At 49.3% G+C, this 20,474-nt stretch overlaps 1 protein-coding gene across 6 annotated transcripts in view; it reads right to left on the minus strand.

The window, feature by feature from the left end:
- PHC2 (polyhomeotic homolog 2) overlaps positions 1-20,474 on the minus strand; it is a gene marked incomplete at both ends in the record, with an annotated part of 44,832 nt that overhangs the window by 6,735 nt on the left and 17,623 nt on the right. For 4 of the 6 annotated variants that reach the window (XM_084242022.1, XM_084242021.1, XM_084242019.1 and 1 more), the window contains 3 exons: positions 149-351; positions 18,446-18,611; positions 18,872-19,287. In XM_084242022.1, the coding sequence (XP_084098148.1) occupies positions 149-351; positions 18,446-18,611; positions 18,872-19,287 (785 nt within the window). The remainder of the gene's footprint in view (positions 1-148; positions 352-18,445; positions 18,612-18,871; positions 19,288-20,474) is intronic. The other 2 variants (XM_084242023.1, XM_084242020.1) reach the window with 2 other exon arrangements.

Consider the following 20,474-nt stretch of genomic DNA (forward strand, 5'->3'; position numbering starts at 1 on the left):
ACTAACATTCTTTTCGGGGAAAGTTAGCAAGGAAGAGCAAACTGTTCACATTTTTGGAAATTTTACATAGAAATGTAAAAATATTCTAATATACATCCAAAATATACTTAAAAAGAAAAAAAAAGAGGGGAAAAGAAGTAGTCCGTACCGGGAAAGGCTCCGCCCCCTCCTGGATCACAAACCCTTCGATAACATGCGTCAGGATTTGGGGTTTCACAATGGCCTGTGGTGGTTTATTCTCACCATTCTGGGGGGCAGTGCCGGTGATGCTGGAGGCAGAGTTTCCGTTCCCTGAGGTCATGCCGGGGCTGCTGAGGTCGGTCAGTGCATGAACAATGCCCTGCCCTGTCTCTGTACAGGGGAGAGGAAAACACAAGCAGGCAGGTGAGAACCAGAGTACAGGCCGCAGGAGAGCCGGGACTCAGCACACACCTGGCTTTGTCCGTGGAGCCAACCACCACAAACCCAGCAGTTTCCTCCCTCAACAACTAAAGTGGTGCGGTTTCAATACACACCACCCAGCAGGGCTATGGTCAGCTCTGCGACAATGCAACTAATCGAAATTTTATAGTGTTTCTGAATTTCCCAACTGTGCTAAGGACATTCAACCAGGTGAGAGACAAGAATTCTATCTTTGAGGAGTTAAGACTTTGGTCCATACTGATCTGCACAAACAGTAACATTTAGCTGAGTAAAAAAAAATGTATTCAAGGTGACCTATAAAGTCAAGACAAACTACTGCCTTAGGTATCAGCTTGGGGTATGGAGGGGCTTGGGGGGAGAGGTTAAAGGAATCTTCTGTATGAGCTTCCTAGAGAAGGGTAAGATTTTAAGCATCCTGTGAAATGTCAAAGTATAGAAATTAATGCAAAGAGAATTTAGGGCTGAGCCCCAAGTAGGAACTACAGCGTACATCACACTATTCAGCACTGGTTACCGATACTCCGTTTCTCCAAGAAAGCCTCTCGGCAGAGCTGAGGTTCCTCGGCTCTTTCTGGCCAGTGCTCTCACTCAGGCATCTTGCCCAGCTCCACAGCCTATCTGATTTTCAGTCAACCACAGACTCCTTCCCTCCTCCTCTCTGGAGAGCCCCAACAGTGATGGCATGCCTGCCCACCCCATCCCACCCCACAGCAACCAGGTCCTCCTCTTGTCCACTTCAAACTGGACCTTGCAGGAGCTTCCTCACTATTAGAGGTGCAAGATGCACCACACCTCACTACTGTGAACACCCACCTGGCCCCGGCCCATTCTCTACCCGCACCAACTGTGTGAGCTGAGGCTGCCTTTAACCTGAAACTTCCTAAAAGGAAAAAAAAAAGTCATTTTTTTAAAAACCACAACAAGCCTCTTAGTATACACACGGCACAGTGTGCATGTGTTACATATTTAGAAATGATTTTAGAACATTCACTAAGCCTTTTTTTGAGCAAATATTTTTATGACGATTGCTCCTATGGCAATTAAAGATCAAAAATTCCACCACAAAATAGGAATTCAGTGTCTAATTATGTAGCGTGGAGAAACAAACCCATTTCAGGAAAGGTTTAATAACTGGTTAATTTTCTTACTAACCCTAGTGCTCAACAAACTAGAATAAATACCTTTTGGTGAAACAGTTGGCTATGACACACCCCTGCAGTACTGGGGCCTCCACAATAAACTTCAGTGCTGAGTAGGACTTACCCAAGAGATGTGATTGATAAGATTTATTTTTTTCAGTTAATTTTTGCTTGAGGCCATCACACAAGCAAAATTAGACAAATCCTTATTTATATTCATTGGAAAAAAATTTAAGCATTCTGACTCTTCTGGAGAGATGGAAAATTTCCCCCTTTTAGAACTGGTTGTTCCAAATTGTAAAGGTGTTTTGGAATAGGGGAAGAAACTCTCAATAATCCACAAGTAACTGGAAGGATTGAGTCAATCATACAATCAATGAAATGAAGTTTTCTGCTTTAAATTTTGAGTACATAAGTCAAAAAAATTTTTAGAAGGCCATTTCCTTCTAATTAAAAGCCTAGTAAAATATTCACAACTAATGAGCTACGGTTTATAGACTCCCAGAATTAGAAAGGCCAGTTCAATCCCAGTGTTTGAACTTTCTCTCTGATTGCCATCCAATCATTTTTTTGGCATTTGTTTGACTACCTCTAAAGCACTGTGTTCCCACCCTGCGCAGTTCAGCTGAAAAGTTCTTCCTTATGAGCCAAGAATCTAGCTCCTGTTAATTTCTACCCACTTACCCTGGCTCCGTTCCTCAAGAGCACACAGAACAAGGCTAATCGTGTTTGTGTAATGGGCAAAAACACTGACTCGGACCTGGCTGAGAGGCTGGTCTCTCACTCAAGTGAAGCAGGGCAAGTGCTCATCTCTCCGAGCCAGCTCCACAGGCTGTAGGAAAAGGACAGCAATAAACCCACGCGACAGCGCTGCAGGTGAGAGGGAGGCAGGGCAGAGCAAGTACACTAGGACATGCTCTTGGGGTCACGCAGGACAGCCCCCGTGACCTCAGTCTCTCTTCTCCAGGCCAGACTCCCACTGCTCTATCAACTATTTCTTTTTTTTCTTTCAAAGATTTCATTTTTAAAAAAATTTTCTCCCAGTTGGGGGGGTTTCTGTTTTCTTTTCTTTTCTTTTTAAAAGATTTATTTATTTATTTATACAAGCACTGGGTACAGTCAGAAGTGTGGGTGGGTGAGAGAATTCACCAGAGCCAGAGCAGGGAGCAGAGCAGGCAGAAGGACCGAAGTACACTGCTGAGGGGAGCAGCGGGCGGCAGGAGAGGACTGCGCGCCATGTGGGACCCTTGCCCGGTGGCTGGGGATCGAACTGGTGCTACAGAGGCTGGGGGGCAGCTTTGCAACCCAGCGCTCAACCGCTGCACCACCGGGGAGGCCCAAAAGATTTATTTCATTTTTATGCATACAAGAGCTGGGGTACAGGCCAGAGGTGTGGGGGAGGGAGGTGGTGGTAGTGGTGAGAGGATTCACCAGAGACAGAGTGGGGAACAGAACAGGCAGACCAACTGAAATACACTGCTGAGGGGAGCAGCGGGCGAGTCAGGAGAGGTCTGCCGTGCCATGTGGGTTGCTCCCTGGCTGGGGATTGAACTCGTGCTGCAGTGGCTGCGGCTAGCCTCATACGTTGCATCTTAATCCCTTGCGCCACCAGGGAGGCCCACTTTTAACTATTTCTTATGTAAAAGGTTAGAGAAGTTCATCATCCTAGGTCTTTTTTGTCGACATCTTTTAGAAGCAGGCACCCAGTCAATACGAACTCATCTAAGAGATCTAGTTAGTGAAATTTTCTTTTAAACACAGTCACTTTTCTGACCGGGAGTACAGTGTAGGGAAATAACTGACTTGCTTGTTTCAGTTCATGAAACTAAGGTCTATAGCCTTTTTGGAAGTCATTCTCCTCTGAGAATGGGATGGCTCCTGCCTCCTCTTTCACTGATATCCATCACCATCAACCTCTGATATCCTGTCTCCTTTGGCTCTTTCCCTTTCCATGCTCCGCTCCACTTCTCACCCCCCACCGCCCCCTTGGATCTCAGTAAGACCAGGGGATAACAACTGAGGTCCAGTTCTTTGCCAAACACAGCAGTGAGCAGACACAGTCACCAGCTCAGATGCGAGAGAGAGTGCTTACCACTGAAAAGCAAAGACTTTTTTGGAATCTAAGTAGGGGAAAAAGGGATCTTATTTCAGAGAACAAATAAATAAACCAATGAAAAAGACCTTTTACTGTAACATTAAAAACGATCACTCGCCATTACAACTTTGGGACAGGTTACAGGAGGGACAGAATCCCAGGGACAGAGTGTTTTATGAACATACAAGGTTCACAGCTATTCGTCGTGTAGGCTAATATGTCATCATCTGCTTTGGTAACAAAGGTGTTTGGGCTATTTCTGGAATGGCCAAACACAATCTCGCCCCCTGCCAAGTGCAGTACACTGAGATTAATTTAAGCTGCTTCCCGCCCTCCCAGACTGCTTTGCGGCCAGCTTGGAGGAAAGCAGCTTAATAGTGAAACTTGCAGAAACCTGCCCTGCTGGCCCGGAGGCCAGATAAAAGACAAAGAAATACTCCATCTTTGGAATTTCTCTCTACTTTAGTCTCTCCAGTCTGGAGGCTCTACGTGCTGCTGGTTATTCCCACAGGTCTCAAGTGCCTTCATAAAGAGTGCAGCACCTGACCCTGAAAGGTGGAAGCCAGGACACCACGAGTAGCAGAGGCTGTGGGAGTGAAGTAAAGCCAAGCTTCCCTGCAGGGGAGGAGGAGTGAGAAGGGGAATGGAGGTAGACTCTAGGCTCCCTGAAGCTGCTCACAAAGGGCCCTGCATTTAGATGAGAATGAACGCAACAATAAGGGAAGTCATCACGTAACGTGTGCTTTCATTTCTAGGTTGTCTCTCAACTCTTGTCTCATTCATGGGCTCTGGCAGAAATACTCTCACAGGGCCTGGAGGCCCATCCCAACATAGCTAGGGAGAGCTGGTTTCTTTCGAAGGGGGCAATGTCTCAGGCACCTGTGTCTAGTTCAAAATCCAATATAAACTAGAATGGATGGAACCACTGGTCTCCATCTTCCATGGAGAGTATAGCTCTCCCAGGTATCCAAACAAGCAACTTGGCACCTGCTAAGATTTGCAGATTACTTTCTGAGGCTAAAATGATTTTGAGAGCAGCTAAGCTGGTGCCGGCCTACAGGAGTGGCCTTTCTGAATGAAGGCCTATAAAGAATAATCATTCTTGGTCCACTTTTCTCTGTTGTGCCAGGGATTTTTCCAGAAAAAGGGAGACAGAGCATAAGGTCAGCTCCCGAAGGCTGGAGCTTTGGTTTTCTCTGGTCCTTTTAAAACATGTATGCCAACATGGATGGCGCTGGAAGGGATCATGCTCAGCGAAATAAGCCAGAAAGAAAAAGAAAAATACCGTATGGTCTCCCTCATAGCAAGAATCTAGAAAACTTAAATAAGGGACCAGGAAAAAGAATAACTATAAGAAAGAAAATATCAAAATCAACAAACAACTATGAACCAGAGACACTCTATGGGGGTGGGGGGGCGGGGAAAGGAGGGATTGGGGTCAAAATAAGGGGGTTGTAATTGTATGGGGAATATAAAAATAAAATTTAAAGAAAAAAAAAGAAAAGAAAAAAAAAAAGAAAAAAAATGTATGCCAGCTTCAGGCACTTGAAAGGTGGGGGACCTCTTGAGGCAGAGGCAGGGAGGCTTTTACAAGAATGATCCTGCCCTCAGGACCAGTCAGGTCCAGAGAGGCTGAGCTCTCTTCAGCACCAGCTTTGCAAAACCCAGGTCACTTCAGAACCAGTTCTGATACTCTTAACATGTAGAGATGTGGCAGAAACTGTTCAAGTAGGCTGGAACAATGCCTTAGTACTAACTTTTAATTGTGGGAGCCACCACAAGCCCAGCTAGTAGCGCACGAGACTCTTAATTGTGGGTACGTCAGATGGTGTTGGCCATTCATTTGCCCCTAAAATAAGCAGCCTTGAAGACCTGACTTCAGAGGAAATGGAGGACAAGCAGAGCTTCTACTCTTCAGCATGGCCAAAGACTGACTTCCACTTTCTCTAGACCTGAGGAAAGGGAGTATTTCCTTCACAAGACTTCTCACTACCCTCGCTTAGCTGGAGCAGTAAGAGCAATGAGGTGAATACAGAATGGAAGGAAGCAGTCAGTGATAACATGGATCATTTGCCTGGAGCAAATCCTGCTCCAAAATAATGGCAAAATAATGTCGCAAAACCAGGTCGTGTATACCAGACAGAACCTTCTCTCCAGGCCCCTGGCTCTGAAGTCATGCTCACTGTGCCTCAGACTAGCAGGCCCAGTCACATGGCCAGGATGGGTGACAGCGGGATTCCTGAAAAACTGCTCGCGCTGGAGAGTGTCCGAGCACAGCACCTGCACAGGCCACCGGGAAGCCAGGAGGCGGAGGCAGCCTTTGCTGACGGATGTGCGCTAGTGTCAAAGCAAGGGAGGCCCCGGAGGGACATGCAGCCCGGGGGGAAAGTTCTGCCGCCTGCCTGCCCTCTGGTACATATGGGCCCCTAAAGAAAAGAGTGCCCTTCTCCAAGTGCCCGAGGAGCTCAGTTTTTTCACAAGCCCCGCCTCGGTTGGTTTTTCTCCCCTTGTCCTCCAGAGGGAGGGCAGGAAAGTGAAGTGGTCTTGGGCAGGAGACGGGTGGGGGAGGGTGTGCTGGGGAGCACCCTGGGGGAAGGGGGCAGGAACGCTGGAGGAACTGCGGCTCTATCCTCTGGCCCTTCAGGCCCTTCCAGAGCTCATCAGTAAAAGAGATTCATTTGGTCAACGAACTTCTTTAAAATGCAAATGTTCACCTGGGGTCATTCACACCTTGCTGGGAATCACTTGACTTAGATAAGCAGCTTTCTTCCCAATTTAGGGACCAGAGGTATGAAGGCAGGGGTGAGGGCAGAGCGATTATTCTGGATTATGGGCACTGGAGCAGAGAGAGTATTAGAGTTAAAAGGTTGCTCAATCTAAAATCTTTTATTTCCAGATAAGCAAAAGTAGGCTTATTTAAAACTGCATTTTAGAATCCAGGTAAGAAAAAAAAAATGCCATGAGTTTTTGGAAGACAGTATCTTCTAAAACATGCATAAAAGGAGCTCTCAGTGGTGGGGGAACTGGAGGCTCCGTTCCCCCCGCCCCCGCCCCGAGTGCCAGAGGCAGAAGGAACCAATACCAAATGTGACTTTTTCAATTCTACCAAGATGTCCTTGCCCGGAGGACACAATACCGTTACCATCCTGCTCCTCAGAGCACGTCCCTGGACTCTGCACAGAAGAGCAGCATGTTCTGAAGGGCCTTTTCCAATAGAGCAAGAAGTGGCTGCAAGAGGCAGATCCCTCTGGGGGCACTTTGCAGTACAAAGTAATGCGTTTCGGTCACTGAAAGGCAAGGTGCCGGGTCCACACTGGGCTCCTGCAGGGCATCCAGCCAGCAGAATGAAAGGGAGGCTCAGCCAGGTGGCACTAGACCTCCCCTCAGAGTCCTTGCAAAATGACCTTGCTTGAGTCTGGGTTAAGAGGATTGGAGAGCAGACATATTTCTCGGATCTGAAGCGTCTGGGCTGAGCTACTCTGGTTCAGGCATCTGTTAGTGGGGGTTCCTCCTCCCTCACTGGCAGCCATTACCATACAGCTGACTTTCATGCTGTCTCTTAGGACACAGGCAAAGAGAAGGCCCTTCTGATTCACCCACAATCCCCAGCCAAAGTGTACATAAGCTGAATTGTAAACAGCTGAATGTTTTCCAAGCTGCCACCCCCAGCTATGAAGGAAGGACTCAATGGAGCGAAGAGCCGCCCTCCCCCATGAGTTCGGGACAACGGGAGCCGTGGGGGATTTCCAAACAGCTGCAGGAACTGCGTCCCAGCCCACAGGCAGAACATTGCAACAGGGGCCTCCTGCAACCAGATCAAACTCAGCAGCAACACCTGCGAGATCACAGGGTGACTTCCAACAGGCCAGGTCAACACACAGGGAATAACAGTGGACTCTGACTACGGGGAGTCAGGGAATTTTCAAAAAGGTTTACTTAAATGCAGTCAGTCCTGTGGTAGCCAGGCTGTGATACAGGGCGTCCAGACATTTTCCCATCACAGTTCTCTGGAAGCAGTCAGGATTTCAAAAGGCAAAATGTCTGGACCCAATGGGAGAAGAGCTCCAGGAGAGACATGAAGATCACAAGAGATGGAAAAAAGAATGTCCCAGTGGAGAGAGCACGGGTTCTGGGCCAGACCTGGCGTTATGTTCTCTGATTCCATCTTTGAGTCCCTGTGTTGCTTCAAGCACTTGGTACCTGCTCTGAGGCTTAGTTTCTCCATCTACAAAAATGAGGACCATACCACCTAACTTGCAAGGTTACACTGAATGTTAGAGTATCTATATGGAACACGCTCCGGCCAATGACATTTAGAAGCTATGCTACATGGCTTTTTAAGACTGTGGGATCAAAAGGACCCTAGGTTTAAATCCTAGTTTGCAATCCTGGGCAAATTCTCTAGACCTCAGTTTTCCATCTGTAAAATGGGGTGCTTCTATCTGTCTCTTACGGCTGTGATGAGGATTAAGTTACCCTAAACGCAGCAAACACAGGGCAAGAGGCCTGACTTGGTTGGCTATCTGACATCACTGAGATCAGGGAGATTAGGAAACCACTCAATCTCCCTCTCTCACCAGGCAGTTTCTCACAGCCTCGGGGCATTTAGTCTATCTAAACCCAGCATCATTCATGTCCCTCAGATGCCCTGGTCTATTGAGGGTGTAGTTCCGTGCACTCATGGTTAGGCTTCAGGAAGAAACGTGACCTCCAATTTGACAATGACTACAACATAACAGAAATGCACCTGCCCTTGGGGCAAATAAAGGTCTCAATTCACCTTCAACAAGGACTAATCCACAGGACAGGGCAGAACAGCCACCAGAGTCCCTTTCCATACAGTGTTTTCATACAGAGCACCAAGGTACCCTAAGAACCCCCGTGCAGAAGAACCCCTGGAAGCCAGAAAAGACAACCGTGGAACAAATAAAAACACACAAAACTTTACCTAAAGGACAGTAAATTTATGGAATCTGTTAACGCCAACGGGTGATTTAGCCTATGAAAAGAAATTAAATTGAAAGACTGAAGGTAAAATCATGGAAGATGTATTTTTTTTATTTTATTTTTTTATAGAGGCATGTTTTATTTGTTTATTTATTTGTTTGTTTGTTTGTTTGTTTATACATGCACTGGGTACAGTCAGAAGTGCGGGAGGGTGAGAGAATTCACCAGAGCCAGAGCGGGGAGCAGAGCAGGCAGAAGGACCGAAGTACACTGCTGAGGGGAGCAGCGGGCAGCAGGAGAGATCTGCACGCCATGCGGGACCCTCCTCCAGTGGCTGGGGAGCAGCCGGGGATCGAACCAGCGCCGCAGAGGCTGCGGGCAGCCTCACAACCCAGCGCTCAACCGCTGCGCCACCAGGGAAGCCCTGGAAGATGTATTTTTAACAGTTAAAAAAAAAATCTACAAATGTTTAGTGAATTCCCTATTATTTCCAAATTAGTAACAAGGGAAGGCAATCGCGTAGCCCAATGTAATGTTGCCTTATTTTAGTTATTTGGTTACCTACTGTAGGATCCCTAATGTACTTAGATAAACGGGAACTTGCGTGAGGGTGAGAGAGAGAAGCTTTAGTTCTCTCCTCTACGTAATGGGTTTGCAAATCAATCCTTCTGATAGTTCCTGCTCTTGGAAACATGACCCCCTCCCTTCCTATAACCACTGTCTAAGCTTTTCATCCTCCTCCTTTGCTACCAGTCAACCGATAGAACAGATTAATACTGATTACTGGAGGTCTGGAAATGTGGACTTATTTTTTTTTTTTAAATATTTGGTTCACATTAATTTTGTTTAAAATGTGATTTGCTTTGATTGTTTAAAACTGCCTTAATATAGCTGTGTGGATTTAGGCCACATATGGATGGTTTCAAATATGCTAAAGATATCAGTAACTAGGGATAATTATACAGTATTTGAGACATAATAGCCATGCAACTGGAGCTTTAAAAATAACTCAGAGCAGTCATGAACTCTCGTTTTCTTGCCAACAGTCTCAACATTCTGGTCCTCTGATCTACCAGAAGAGCTGGTTACGACGTGGCATCTAACAGTCATTACTTTTGGAAAAAAATTGTAATAAATTTCACCGCTAACAAGCAAATCATCTAAGAAACAGTTACGTGCTTTAAAAGAGTTGTGATAGCAAATGGTGACTCTTCAGCATCTGGATTCCTCTGAGAACACTGGCAATGCCTGTTTAATAGTAATCATTTCTTTGGCAGATGTAGAAAGAATTCTCTTCTTTTAGATTTACCAAAACTCAAAAAAAAAAAAAATCATTTGCATTTTGAAAGAATAGGGAAGCACTTCCTTTTTCATTAACTATAAGTACTTTGGAAGAGGAAGGAGGGAAAAAAACAACCAACCATTAAGTTTACCATGCTGGCCTAGATGGTCTTACAATGACTCACACAGCAACACTTATGATTTAAATTATATGCTATGGTTCTTACTACACTTTTTTAATCTTCAAAAAAGAATGATCCTTAATTGTAAACTCTTGACTCATTAATTACAAAACTCCATTTCTTGACCAGGTGAATTAGGTATCACTTTTGTTATCAATGGGGGAGCGGGGGAAGTTCAGAATTCCTAAGTCAGCTGTTTTAGATAAACAAATGGCAGATCATTTTCCTAACTTTCTCAAAATATCATAAAGTTGAATTAAAGATAGTTTGCTTCTGAGCATCAAAGCGGTGTTGATGTAGCTAGTAATTCAAACTGAAAATCTGAAATAAGTAGATGTTTAAAGATGAAATCTGCATCTATCTGAGTTGTAACTGATTAAAGTTACCCTAGACAGGCACACCTACTAAATTTTTTTTAAACACCACCACCAAAAAGCCCAGAGCGGTTTTAACTGGGAACTCACACTGTAGCTTAGACCATGCCATCAAAGCATTCGAATCATAAATCTATGTATGTCCAGAATTTGACCTGGAGGAGTCCCCCGGCTCTGATTTCTGACAAGATGCTAAATCACACAGAGTCATTTCTGTTCCCGGTACAAAGGCCTCATCAGAGTAGACGGCGTAAGACAGCCATAGTCCTCATCCTGCTTTTCCACAGGGTGGAAAACACAAAACCACCCTCTACAACCACTTTTGTGAGATTCCTTCTGACCACAACAATAAACGAATAAATATTTTCATCTTCCAGCTGCAAAATGACACAAAGGGAATAAAACTGCATCATTTATAGAGATTCCTTGTTCTCATCTCCCCTACACTTAGCTCCAGTAGATGTTCATTTTAGAAGAGAATCTTTTTGAGGGCAGGACCAAATCTGTCTGGATATTAGGTTGCACTGAACAGCTGGGAGAACTTGAATATAAATTTGACCTGACTCAGGGAGGGAGGAAGAAGAAAAAAACCAACCCCTTGGTAAACAGTACCCTAACATGGAACAGTATCGCCAGAACTGGAACCACCATTCTATTTTCTAGCCTTTTAAATTTAAATTTCATTTTGGCTTGATCTGTGCTAGCTCAAAGTGAACTTTGACAGCAAGTGGGTGACATTATTTGGCAAATGGTTACCAACTGTCTAATCCATAGCGCAAAGGACAGAGACTCGGAGGGAGAGTCCAAGGTAGTCAAGTGCCCCTCGGCAGACATTCACAAGAGGTGAAAAGAGACCAAAACATCCATGAACTCAGAGCTTCTTAATTCTGAGACAGCAACTGCTTTTTGTTTTTCTTAAGAAGACCTGAGGGGACACCCATGCAAGAGCATGAGAGCAGACACCAGATCCGTTCTATTTTATAGGATCATCTATCCAAGCATTCTTCTCGTTTGTTCTCTCTCCCTCTGAAAGATCAGGACCAAGGGAACCAAAGTAACTGAGACAGGAAATGAGTAAGGCAGGAAAAAGGATGTGGTTGGAAAGAGTGGATTCTGGGGCTGGGCCAGAGCGAGTAACAAGCACAGGGTCACAGATGGGGGAAGGGGTCTTGGTGGCAGGAAGACAAGTCGCAGGCTCAATCAGCTTAGACTAGAAAGTTGGTGACAGAGAAGGTATGTCTGCAGAGGCAGAAAACACCTTCCAAAAGGTTGTTCTCCACTGACATGCAGAGAAACATTGGCTGAAGAGACCTACAGTCACACCAGGAAAGAGAAAGAAGAGCTGGAGTTTCCGCCTTACCCTAAGGTGAGTGGAGGTAATATATATGTATATATATTGAGTGCATTTGACACAAGTCTATTAGATATTAAGGCAGGTCTGGAAGAAAGGTGGAAAGCGCTGGGAGGTGAGCACACAATGAAACATTCACTAAGCATCTATGAGCCACTGACTATTAAAAACAACTTAAGGATATAGAAGGAAGGGGGGGGGGAAACAGGAGCCTGCTCTGGAATATGTAGCAGGACAACTGAGAAGCCAATACAAGAACAACAGACAAGTAGACTAAGAAACTACCTACTTCCCCAGGATAGTCAGGAGAAAAGGCATCTATTCTTGCCAGTGTGTATGGAGGAGCCTGGAAACGGATCTTGCTTGGGTGGGCTGAGAGGCAGGGCTCCTGTGATGCAGAGTGCCTGGAAAGGGCAGGTGCCAGAAGAGCACCATCACCCATCTGCTGGACCCTCCGCGAAACAAGCCAGCCCTGTGAGTGAGCCAAACCCGAGTCCTGGTTCCCGCCTTGCAGAGACTGAAACTTGGGTACAGAAACAGTGGGAAAACAAAGTTCATCAGTTGATTCCAGTGTGAACATTTCCAAATACAGATCCAGATGCTGGGATCTACATTTTCCGTGGAAAAATCACTTCTATAGTCTCTGCAATGCCAGGACGGTGTTTTACATGAAGAGGAGCCTAAGGTGTGTCAAACTGAAATGGGTGAAACCAAAATACTTAGCTGTGCAGGTATCTTAAGATTTGAGACAGAACCTCTTGACTTCTACCCAACACAGTGAGCTATTTCCTTCCCAGAGCTTAAACACTAGGCAGCTCTACATCCCTCCTGACCTAAAGCTAAGCCCTGATCAACAGACACTGTACAGGCTTGCTTGCTGCCCTGAACCGGAATAAATCATTGGTGAGGGCAGGAATGCAGAAATATCAGAACAACAAGGAATTTCCTTGCTTCCTAAGTCTGTAATTTTCACACTAACCTAGAAATCCTGTCAGCTCCAACATTTGGGTTGACTAGGAGGGGAAGGAGAATCCCCGGTGAATGATAATTGGATTACCCAGTTACGCCCCAGAGCCAAATGGCTGGAAAAGGCAGGACAGTAGGGGTAGGGTCTGCTAGTTAAAACGACATTATTTTCTGAACCAAAAAACTGAAATACGTGGATTGACAGATAATGGGACGGAATTATTTTAAATTGGTGCCGTCCCAGAAAAATCGGGGACACAGGGTGGATTGAGGTCGGTGGCTTATTTCACAACAAGGAATCCTCTGGGCCCCATATACTAACAGAGAACAGGGAACAAGCGCTCTAAGGGGAAAGGCATCACTGAGAGGTAAACCAGGAACACGGCAGAACATTCTAGGTATGGACTAGGAAGGAAAGGAAAGTTGGTCGGTCAGAACTGAAAGTATGTCAGTAAAATGTGTTCGGGGGAGCCTGGCGGGGGCATGTTCTGGCGCGGACTTGGCATCCAACAATACCGGAGTTGGGGGTTAGGAGTTCGGACTGTGGCTTCTCCATGAGTGTGCAACCTGACCTTGGGCACATTCCCTCCTGCGTGGGTTTTACTTTAAACAGAAAATCTCACAAATCCCGATTTTCACCAAGACTCGTCAATACAGCATCCCTTCCTCTGGCACGGGGAGGGGAGAAGCCGCTCTTCTAAAAATGGAAGCGGACAGACACTGAACAGCTTGTCTCCTTCCATGCAATTAAAAACCTCGTGAGACTTCACCAGATTAAAAACAAAACTCTCCGGCGGAGCCGCCGGCCTCCCAAACCCGCAGTCCCGGCCCGGCGCGGCCCGCGGTGCCAGGGCCCGGGCCGGGCCGGGCCGGGCCGGGGGGCAGCCCCGGAGGACGCGGGGGGCCGGCGGGGGGGCCGCGGGGCGCCGGGGTGGGGACGCGGCGCGCGGAAGCCTCGGGCGCGCCGGGGTTGACACGGCGGCTTCCGGGGGCGCTTCGGGCCGGCGGGGTCCCCGGGCGGGCGGGGGCGGGCGGGCCGGGCACCTCCCCGGCGCCGGGAGGGCGGGAGCCGCGGGCTGGCACGGCCTGGCAGCCGAGCAGGCCCGGGCCGGGAGTGGCAGCGGAGGGCGGCGCCCGCCTCCCAGCGCGGCGCGCGGGCCGCGGGCCCCTCCCGGCGAGAACCCTCCCCCGCCGCGGGCACTGACCTGTCCAGGGCCCGGCTGGGCCTGGCCGGGCGGGGCCTACGCAGCCCCTCGGCCGGGCGCCGCCTGGCGCGGGGTCCCGGGCCCGGGCGGGCCGCCTCCTGTCCGCCGGGAGCCTCCGAGCCGGGGCCCGGGGCTGCCGCGGCGCCTCCGACCGCACCGGCCCGGCCGGCGTCCACAAAGGGCGGCGGGGGCGCGAGGCCGCGGCGGGGGCGCGGGCGGCGGCCGGGTTGCGCGCGCGCGGCGGGCGCTCGAGGGCTGCAGCCGCCGCGGAGACAATGCGGCGCGTCCCGGCAGGACTCCCGCGGCCGCCTCCGCCAGGGGCGGGGCCGGGCGGGCGGGGCCGGGGGCGGGGCCTGCGGGGGGCGGGGCCCGGCGCGGAAGCCCGGCCGCGCGCTTCCTTTGTGCGGCCGCCCGCCCGCCCGCCCGCCCGCCCGCGCCCCCGGAAGGCGCCGCGGGCCCTCGCCGCTTGCGGCGCGCGGCTGCGGCCTAGGGGGCCGGGCGCCGCCCCCGGGGACGCCCGCCGCCTCCCGGGCCCGCCGCGCCCCGCGGCCTGGGGCTGCGGCTCCCGCCTCGGCCGGCCCGGGCGGTCGCGACGGCCCGCGGGAATGGCGCGCTTCGTGCGCGTCGAGCCCTCCGCGCGCTCGCTCGCTCCCCGCTCACAATAACCCCAAGTGGCCGTTAGCCTCCCCGCGGGGAACTGAGCGGCAGCGAGGTTAGTGAGGAGCACAGGGACCCCGTCGCACACTCCGCCGCGAGCGCGGCTCACGCCTCCCCTCTCGGCTGCCCGCGAGGTTCGATGAGGAAAGTCGTGCGGACCCGGGGCCGCGCGCAGACGGGACTGAGTGTCACTGCCCTGCCTACCCCGCACGGCTTTAAACGGAGTGATCCCGAAGCACATCCCTTTAGTCACTGTGCAAGGAACTGCAGTGGGTACGAAGGGGGTACGGCACGACTCGCCAGCCTCACCCCCACGGTTCACGCACCGCTGGCTGCATAAACAGACGGACCGCATGGAGTTTCTCCAGGCTCCATCTCTGCTCCCAACATACCCCATTTTCTCTCTTTAACAGGCACATTCTACTCTTCCCTCAGCCCCCCCCCTTTTTTTGCTTCCACGTTTTACATTTATTTTGCACCCCTGATTGTTCCCTTTGCCTTTCTTTCCCCTCTATTATTCTTCAACATTCCCAAGCCTTCTTTCATTAATATTCATATTCCCCCTTTCTTCCTTTGCATTTCATACACTGACATTATGTTTTATAAATGAAGGTAACATGAGACTGAATGCTTTACTTTCTCTTCTCCAAACATGACAGCCGGGCCTTGCCTAGCCTTCCGGGTCTAGACTCAAGAACAGGGGTGGGCAAACCTTTTCTGGAAGAGACCAGACAACACATATTTTAGCTTTGCAGGCTGTAGGGTTTTCATGCAAGCATTCATCTCTGCTGCTGTAGCCCCAAAGCCGCCACACACAGCACATTCATGAGTGTGATTGTGTTCCAATGAAACTTTATATACGGAGACTGAAATTTGAATTTCATCAAATTTTCAGGCTTGTGAAATATTTTTCTTTTGATGTTTAAAATGTAAAACCAGGGCTTCCCTGTTGGCGCAAGGGGTTAAGCACCGCACTAAGAAGCAATCCGCAGCCTCTGCAGCACGAGTTTGATCCCCAGCCAGCCAAGGAGCAACCCACATGGTGTAACAGACCTCTCCTGTCTCTCCCGCTACTTCCCTCGGCAGTGTATTTCAGGATCCGCCCGTTCTGTTCCTCACTCTGTCTTTAGTGAATCCTCTCACCCTCCCCCCCCCCCCGCCGCACCCCTGGCCTGTACCCCAGTTCTTATATGCATAAATAAATAAATCTTTAAAAAATGTAAAACCATATTAGCTAGTAGACTACAAAGACTGGGATGAGATGGACGTGGCTCTGTCAGTGTTGTTTGCCGAGCCCTGCTCTAGAGCACTGCTACTTCTACCCTGAAATGTATTCTGGTAATCTTTAGTTGGTAGTTACTTTTCCCTCTTAACTTTTAAAGCACTTACTTATAATTTTTCTATGGTATTTATCCCATTTTAATCTTCTCCAGCAGGCCTTATGCTGCTTGGAGGAAGGTATACCTCTTATTTCTTGAGGTGTTACCTCTGCTGTGCTTTGCACAAAGCAGGCATATAGACAATGCATAACTACTTAAGTCTTGAAGTGATCGAGAATTGTTTCCACTTTGCAAAGCTTACTTCTCGCAAGAGATGGTACCACAGGCGCTGGAGGCTTATTAGGTGCTTATCATCTTGACTAGATTTCAGAGAGAGGTTTTTGAGAGCCTTCCAGACAAGATGGAGAAAGGTAAGCTAATGTCAGTTCATGCAGGGAAGGCTGGCTAACAAATACTTGAGCAGGACATGCTGATGATCGCCAACCTCAGGTTTTAGGCACTATTTCCATCGGCAAATTGGTTAAAGACAAAGAGAACATGCTAACTTAGGTGGCAAAGTTGAGCGGATTTGGGGTAATGAATAATGAGATTCAGGTGTAAACATTCCTTCCCCATCACACAGGCTCAATCTTCTGATCTTCAAAATGGGGATAATTAAAGTTCTTCCTTCAGAGGGCTATTGTTAGGATTGAGAAAATACATGAGAAGCCCGGCAGAGAGGACTCAGGAAATGTTAGCTGTTAACTATTACCATTTTCTGGCTAGGAAGAACTATGGTTAAATTCACAAGATAACATTTAATGGATGTAAGTAATCATATTTTGGCTCAAAGTATAAATTGTACAAATTGAGACTAAGGAGGCCTGAAATGGGGCGACAGCAGTTACCTGAAGACTCACATGACAGCATGTAGAAAGAAACCTCAGAAACAGAAATAGAAAACCCACCAAGCCACGAGAACTCAGGGGACAGGGTGCTGCGTACCCAGGATGTCCTCCCCTGGGTCAGAGGAGTCAATCCGGGGCCAGCGTCCTGGTGAAGGAAGGAGAGGACTTACACTTGGGGCTGGAGTCACATGTAGCCCTGTCATGGCCATGTTTCAGGCTTTTCATTTCCTCCTTTGAATAATGGGGAGAATGACACTGCTCTCTCGGGGTGATTGTCAGCGAGCAGAGGAGAACTCAGAGGAGCACGTGCACATAGTAGCTGTTTAACAAATTTTAGTTCCTCTCTCCCATACCACACCGATCAGGAAGCAGTTTTGCCCCTTGAGGGGCTCAGAAAGTTAGGTCTGGGCACTAACCTATGGGGATTAGTGACACTTCTTATTTGGAATTAATGTGCTTAACTTTGGGGGTCCCACTGTAGAGAACTCAGGAGAAGGCCGAATGTGGCTAGAACAGAATGACCAGAACAGTGGGCATGGGAGGGCTTGACATGGCACTGGTGATATGTAGCCTGGAGATGTCTCTCCTTTTAATTGGAGGGACAGGAAACTGTACAGACACTGCTACAGCCCACAAGGTGGAATCCCAACCAGTGGTGGAAATTCCAGACAGATTTTGACTAAATATGAAGAAAAAACCTGATAATTAGAGCAACTCCATAATGGGATGGGAGCTTTTAAACATGGTGAGCCCCTTATCATTATAAATGAACAAGGGAAAGGGTGACCTGTGTTAATTTTTTAAATGTTCTTTTCTCCATTTTTTCCCCCTTTCTTTGACCCCATCCTTATCGCAAAGTTATCATCTTCCCCCACCCCTTATTTCCCCCCAAAGTATTTCCTTTCCTATTTCTCCTTCTTCAGTTTCCAAACTCTTTTCCTCTGGGCTCTCCCACCCAGACTCCCAGCACACACTAAGTCCATGACTGGAAAGCTCCTTGAGCTGTAAGCAGCCCGCAGCCCGCTGCCCCAAGTCTTATTGAGATCTGGGCTGACACTGCGGCACACACTGGCACAGAGCGGGAGAGGGCAGAGGGCAGAGGCCCTGCAGTGACCCTCTGTGGGGGCAGAGGGGCCCAGCCGTCTCCTGACACCGAGGTCTCGGAGAAGACACTGGTCACTGAGGACTCGCACACACAGATGAGGATCCCAGGCTGAGCACAGTTCCTTCAACGATGCTCTCCATGACTGCACTCATTCTGAATCCCCGCCAAGCCCCGCCTAGGCATTTCCCCATGGCAAGAACTTCCTCTTGTATGAATCAAGCAGGGAGCAGGCACAACGGAGGGCTGCCTGAACCCTCAAGTTGACAGTAGTGACATGTAGGCTCCAGAGTTGGGAGCTAGTTATTCCAAATCTGTTTCTTTATCCTTTACTCTTCAATCTTCTGGGTCCCCACCCTGCTTTTTTAAAATCCTTGGTTCATCTTCCCTTTTCCCCCTCTGTTTCCACCTACCCAACTTCTTTGTCTCTTTAGGCTGCAGCAGTTTACCCCTCTGTTCTAGCTGCCTGAGTGAAATGTGCCAGGGGATGGCAAGGAAGGCTGACTTTCTCCACCTCCCACCTCCCACCCCCCATGGGCCACATTGCCCTTCATACCGTGAGCTGGGGACTGCTGGATGTTAGGGCTCTTGGGCACAGGCAGGCCCCCAGGCATGGCAGTGATGATGGCTTGCTGATGTGGTGATGGGCCAGACCGAGGCTCAGGCACACTCGTCTCGCCAGGTACCATTTCCTTCCAGTCATCTGGGGCACACTGCTGGGGCTGTTAAGGGACAGGACAGAGATGACCTTCTCACGAATTGCCTCTACATTCTTGGATGCTTTCCCTGTTTCCATGGAGCTTGGGTAGCTGTCAAGGACTTTAAGATTCAGCTAACCCCAAATTAGGGAGAGGTTTCTTATAATACCCAAGGGAGGATTTCAACACTCAGCCACCCAGAGACACTCCCAAATGGGGCTGTGGAGTTGCCCGAGCTGTGCCCGTTCCGTTTGTTCCCAGGATCTGGGAACCGGCTTACTCACCACTGGGGAAGCAGGCTGCAGTTGTAAGATGACAGCTGAGGCATGCTGGAACCTGCGCTGCGGGGCGTGGGACAGGCCCTCGGGATAGCCATTGTGAGGCCCGGTGTCTGGTGTGGGAGGGTGACACTGCTGAGAGCTGCCAGGCTTGTGCAGATTGGCAGTGGGGCACTGGAGAGGCAGGGCAGATGTAACTGGGCCCAGCGGCATGGCATGGGCTTCAGAGCTGGGCTGCAGGGCCAAGCCTGGAGGGACTGAGGGCAGCTGGGGGTGGGCCTGGGCTTGGGGTGCAGGCCGTGATTGCTGGAGTGGCGGCGGTGCCTGTGGCTGCTGTGGTTGCTGTTGGATCACAAACTGAGGCTGCAGGTGCTTTGAGGATGGCTGTGAGAGGAGCTGGGGTGGCTGGAGTTGAGCATACGCTGAAAGGGAAAGACTAGGTCAGGAGCATGGCCTGACCTCCTCTTCCACTACATCAAGCGTGCCCCACCCGCAGCCACATCAGGAAGGCTCCCCAAGTTCAGTCCCTCTTGCTTTCATCTTGCTCCTAGAGCCTGGCCTGGTCATTTATATGGCCCCAATTTCTCCCTTTCTTGCCCTCTTTCTGTGTGGAAACATGAGCAGAGGGCTATCCCTCGGAGCCCCATGCAGTAGGGATTCAGGAAATTCAGCTCAGAGACAGATGGTCCTCAGGCCCTCACTGTCTAAGGCCCTCCAGGCTATTTAGTGTGAGGGCAGATCAGCTGAATCTGTTTTGCCTAAAAGCAGCCGGAGGGCAGGCAGAGCTATGCTCTGGGTTTGCACAAAGGCTCCCTGACAGCATGGAGTAAGGCAAACTGTGGGTCCCCGGCTAACATTTAATAAGCACCCTCTAATGGTTACAGGTGCAAAGTAGGCAGATTTCAAACCAAGTTAGGGAAATTCCTTCTTTCTTGAACTTTGACTATTTACACACGAGTTTTCAACCATGTCAGCGCAGCTCCATGTGGAGAAACCAGCAGGAATGGAAAGAACAGAAATGAGAAGAGACAAGGAGAAACACAGGGGTCCTTGGTGGCTGACTCTGGCAGGTGGAAACCCAGGAAATAAGGATGGCCCCAAACGACAGACTGAGTGACAGTGACCAGTGGGGAGGGGACATCGGATGGCAGTGTGGTTTCAAGAGGAATGTGTCGTGTTTGAGGTGACGGAGGAGTGTCTGGATGGAAATTGCCAGCCAACATACAGGGATTATAAATGACTCCTGAGACAGCCTAAGCCTTGTCTTCTAATGCCACACTGAATAGCTTAAAATAAACATCAGGCAAGGATTGTTAATCAGGCCAATGTTAACAGTCAGGAATGTTCGAGATGGCTGATGCTAAGGTGCCTGAGAGGTGCAGGAGGTCCCCAGTAGGCTCCAGTGGCTGAAACCTGCAGGACAACGGGCATCGTTGCTGAAAACTCAGGCAGGACTTTTTCTCCTGCAACACAAAATCGTAAATTCCTGCCCTGGGAACAGAGTTGCCATAGCGGCACTCATCTGAGATGAGAGCTGGTGACGGTGCAGGTCGGGAACTGTGCGGCCCAAGGGCACATCCCACTCCTTGCTGAGACACGAGTGGCCTGG

The sequence above is a fragment of the Talpa europaea genome (assembly GCF_964194135.1).
Source record: "Talpa europaea genome assembly, chromosome: 9".
NCBI lineage: Eukaryota > Metazoa > Chordata > Mammalia > Eulipotyphla > Talpidae > Talpa > Talpa europaea.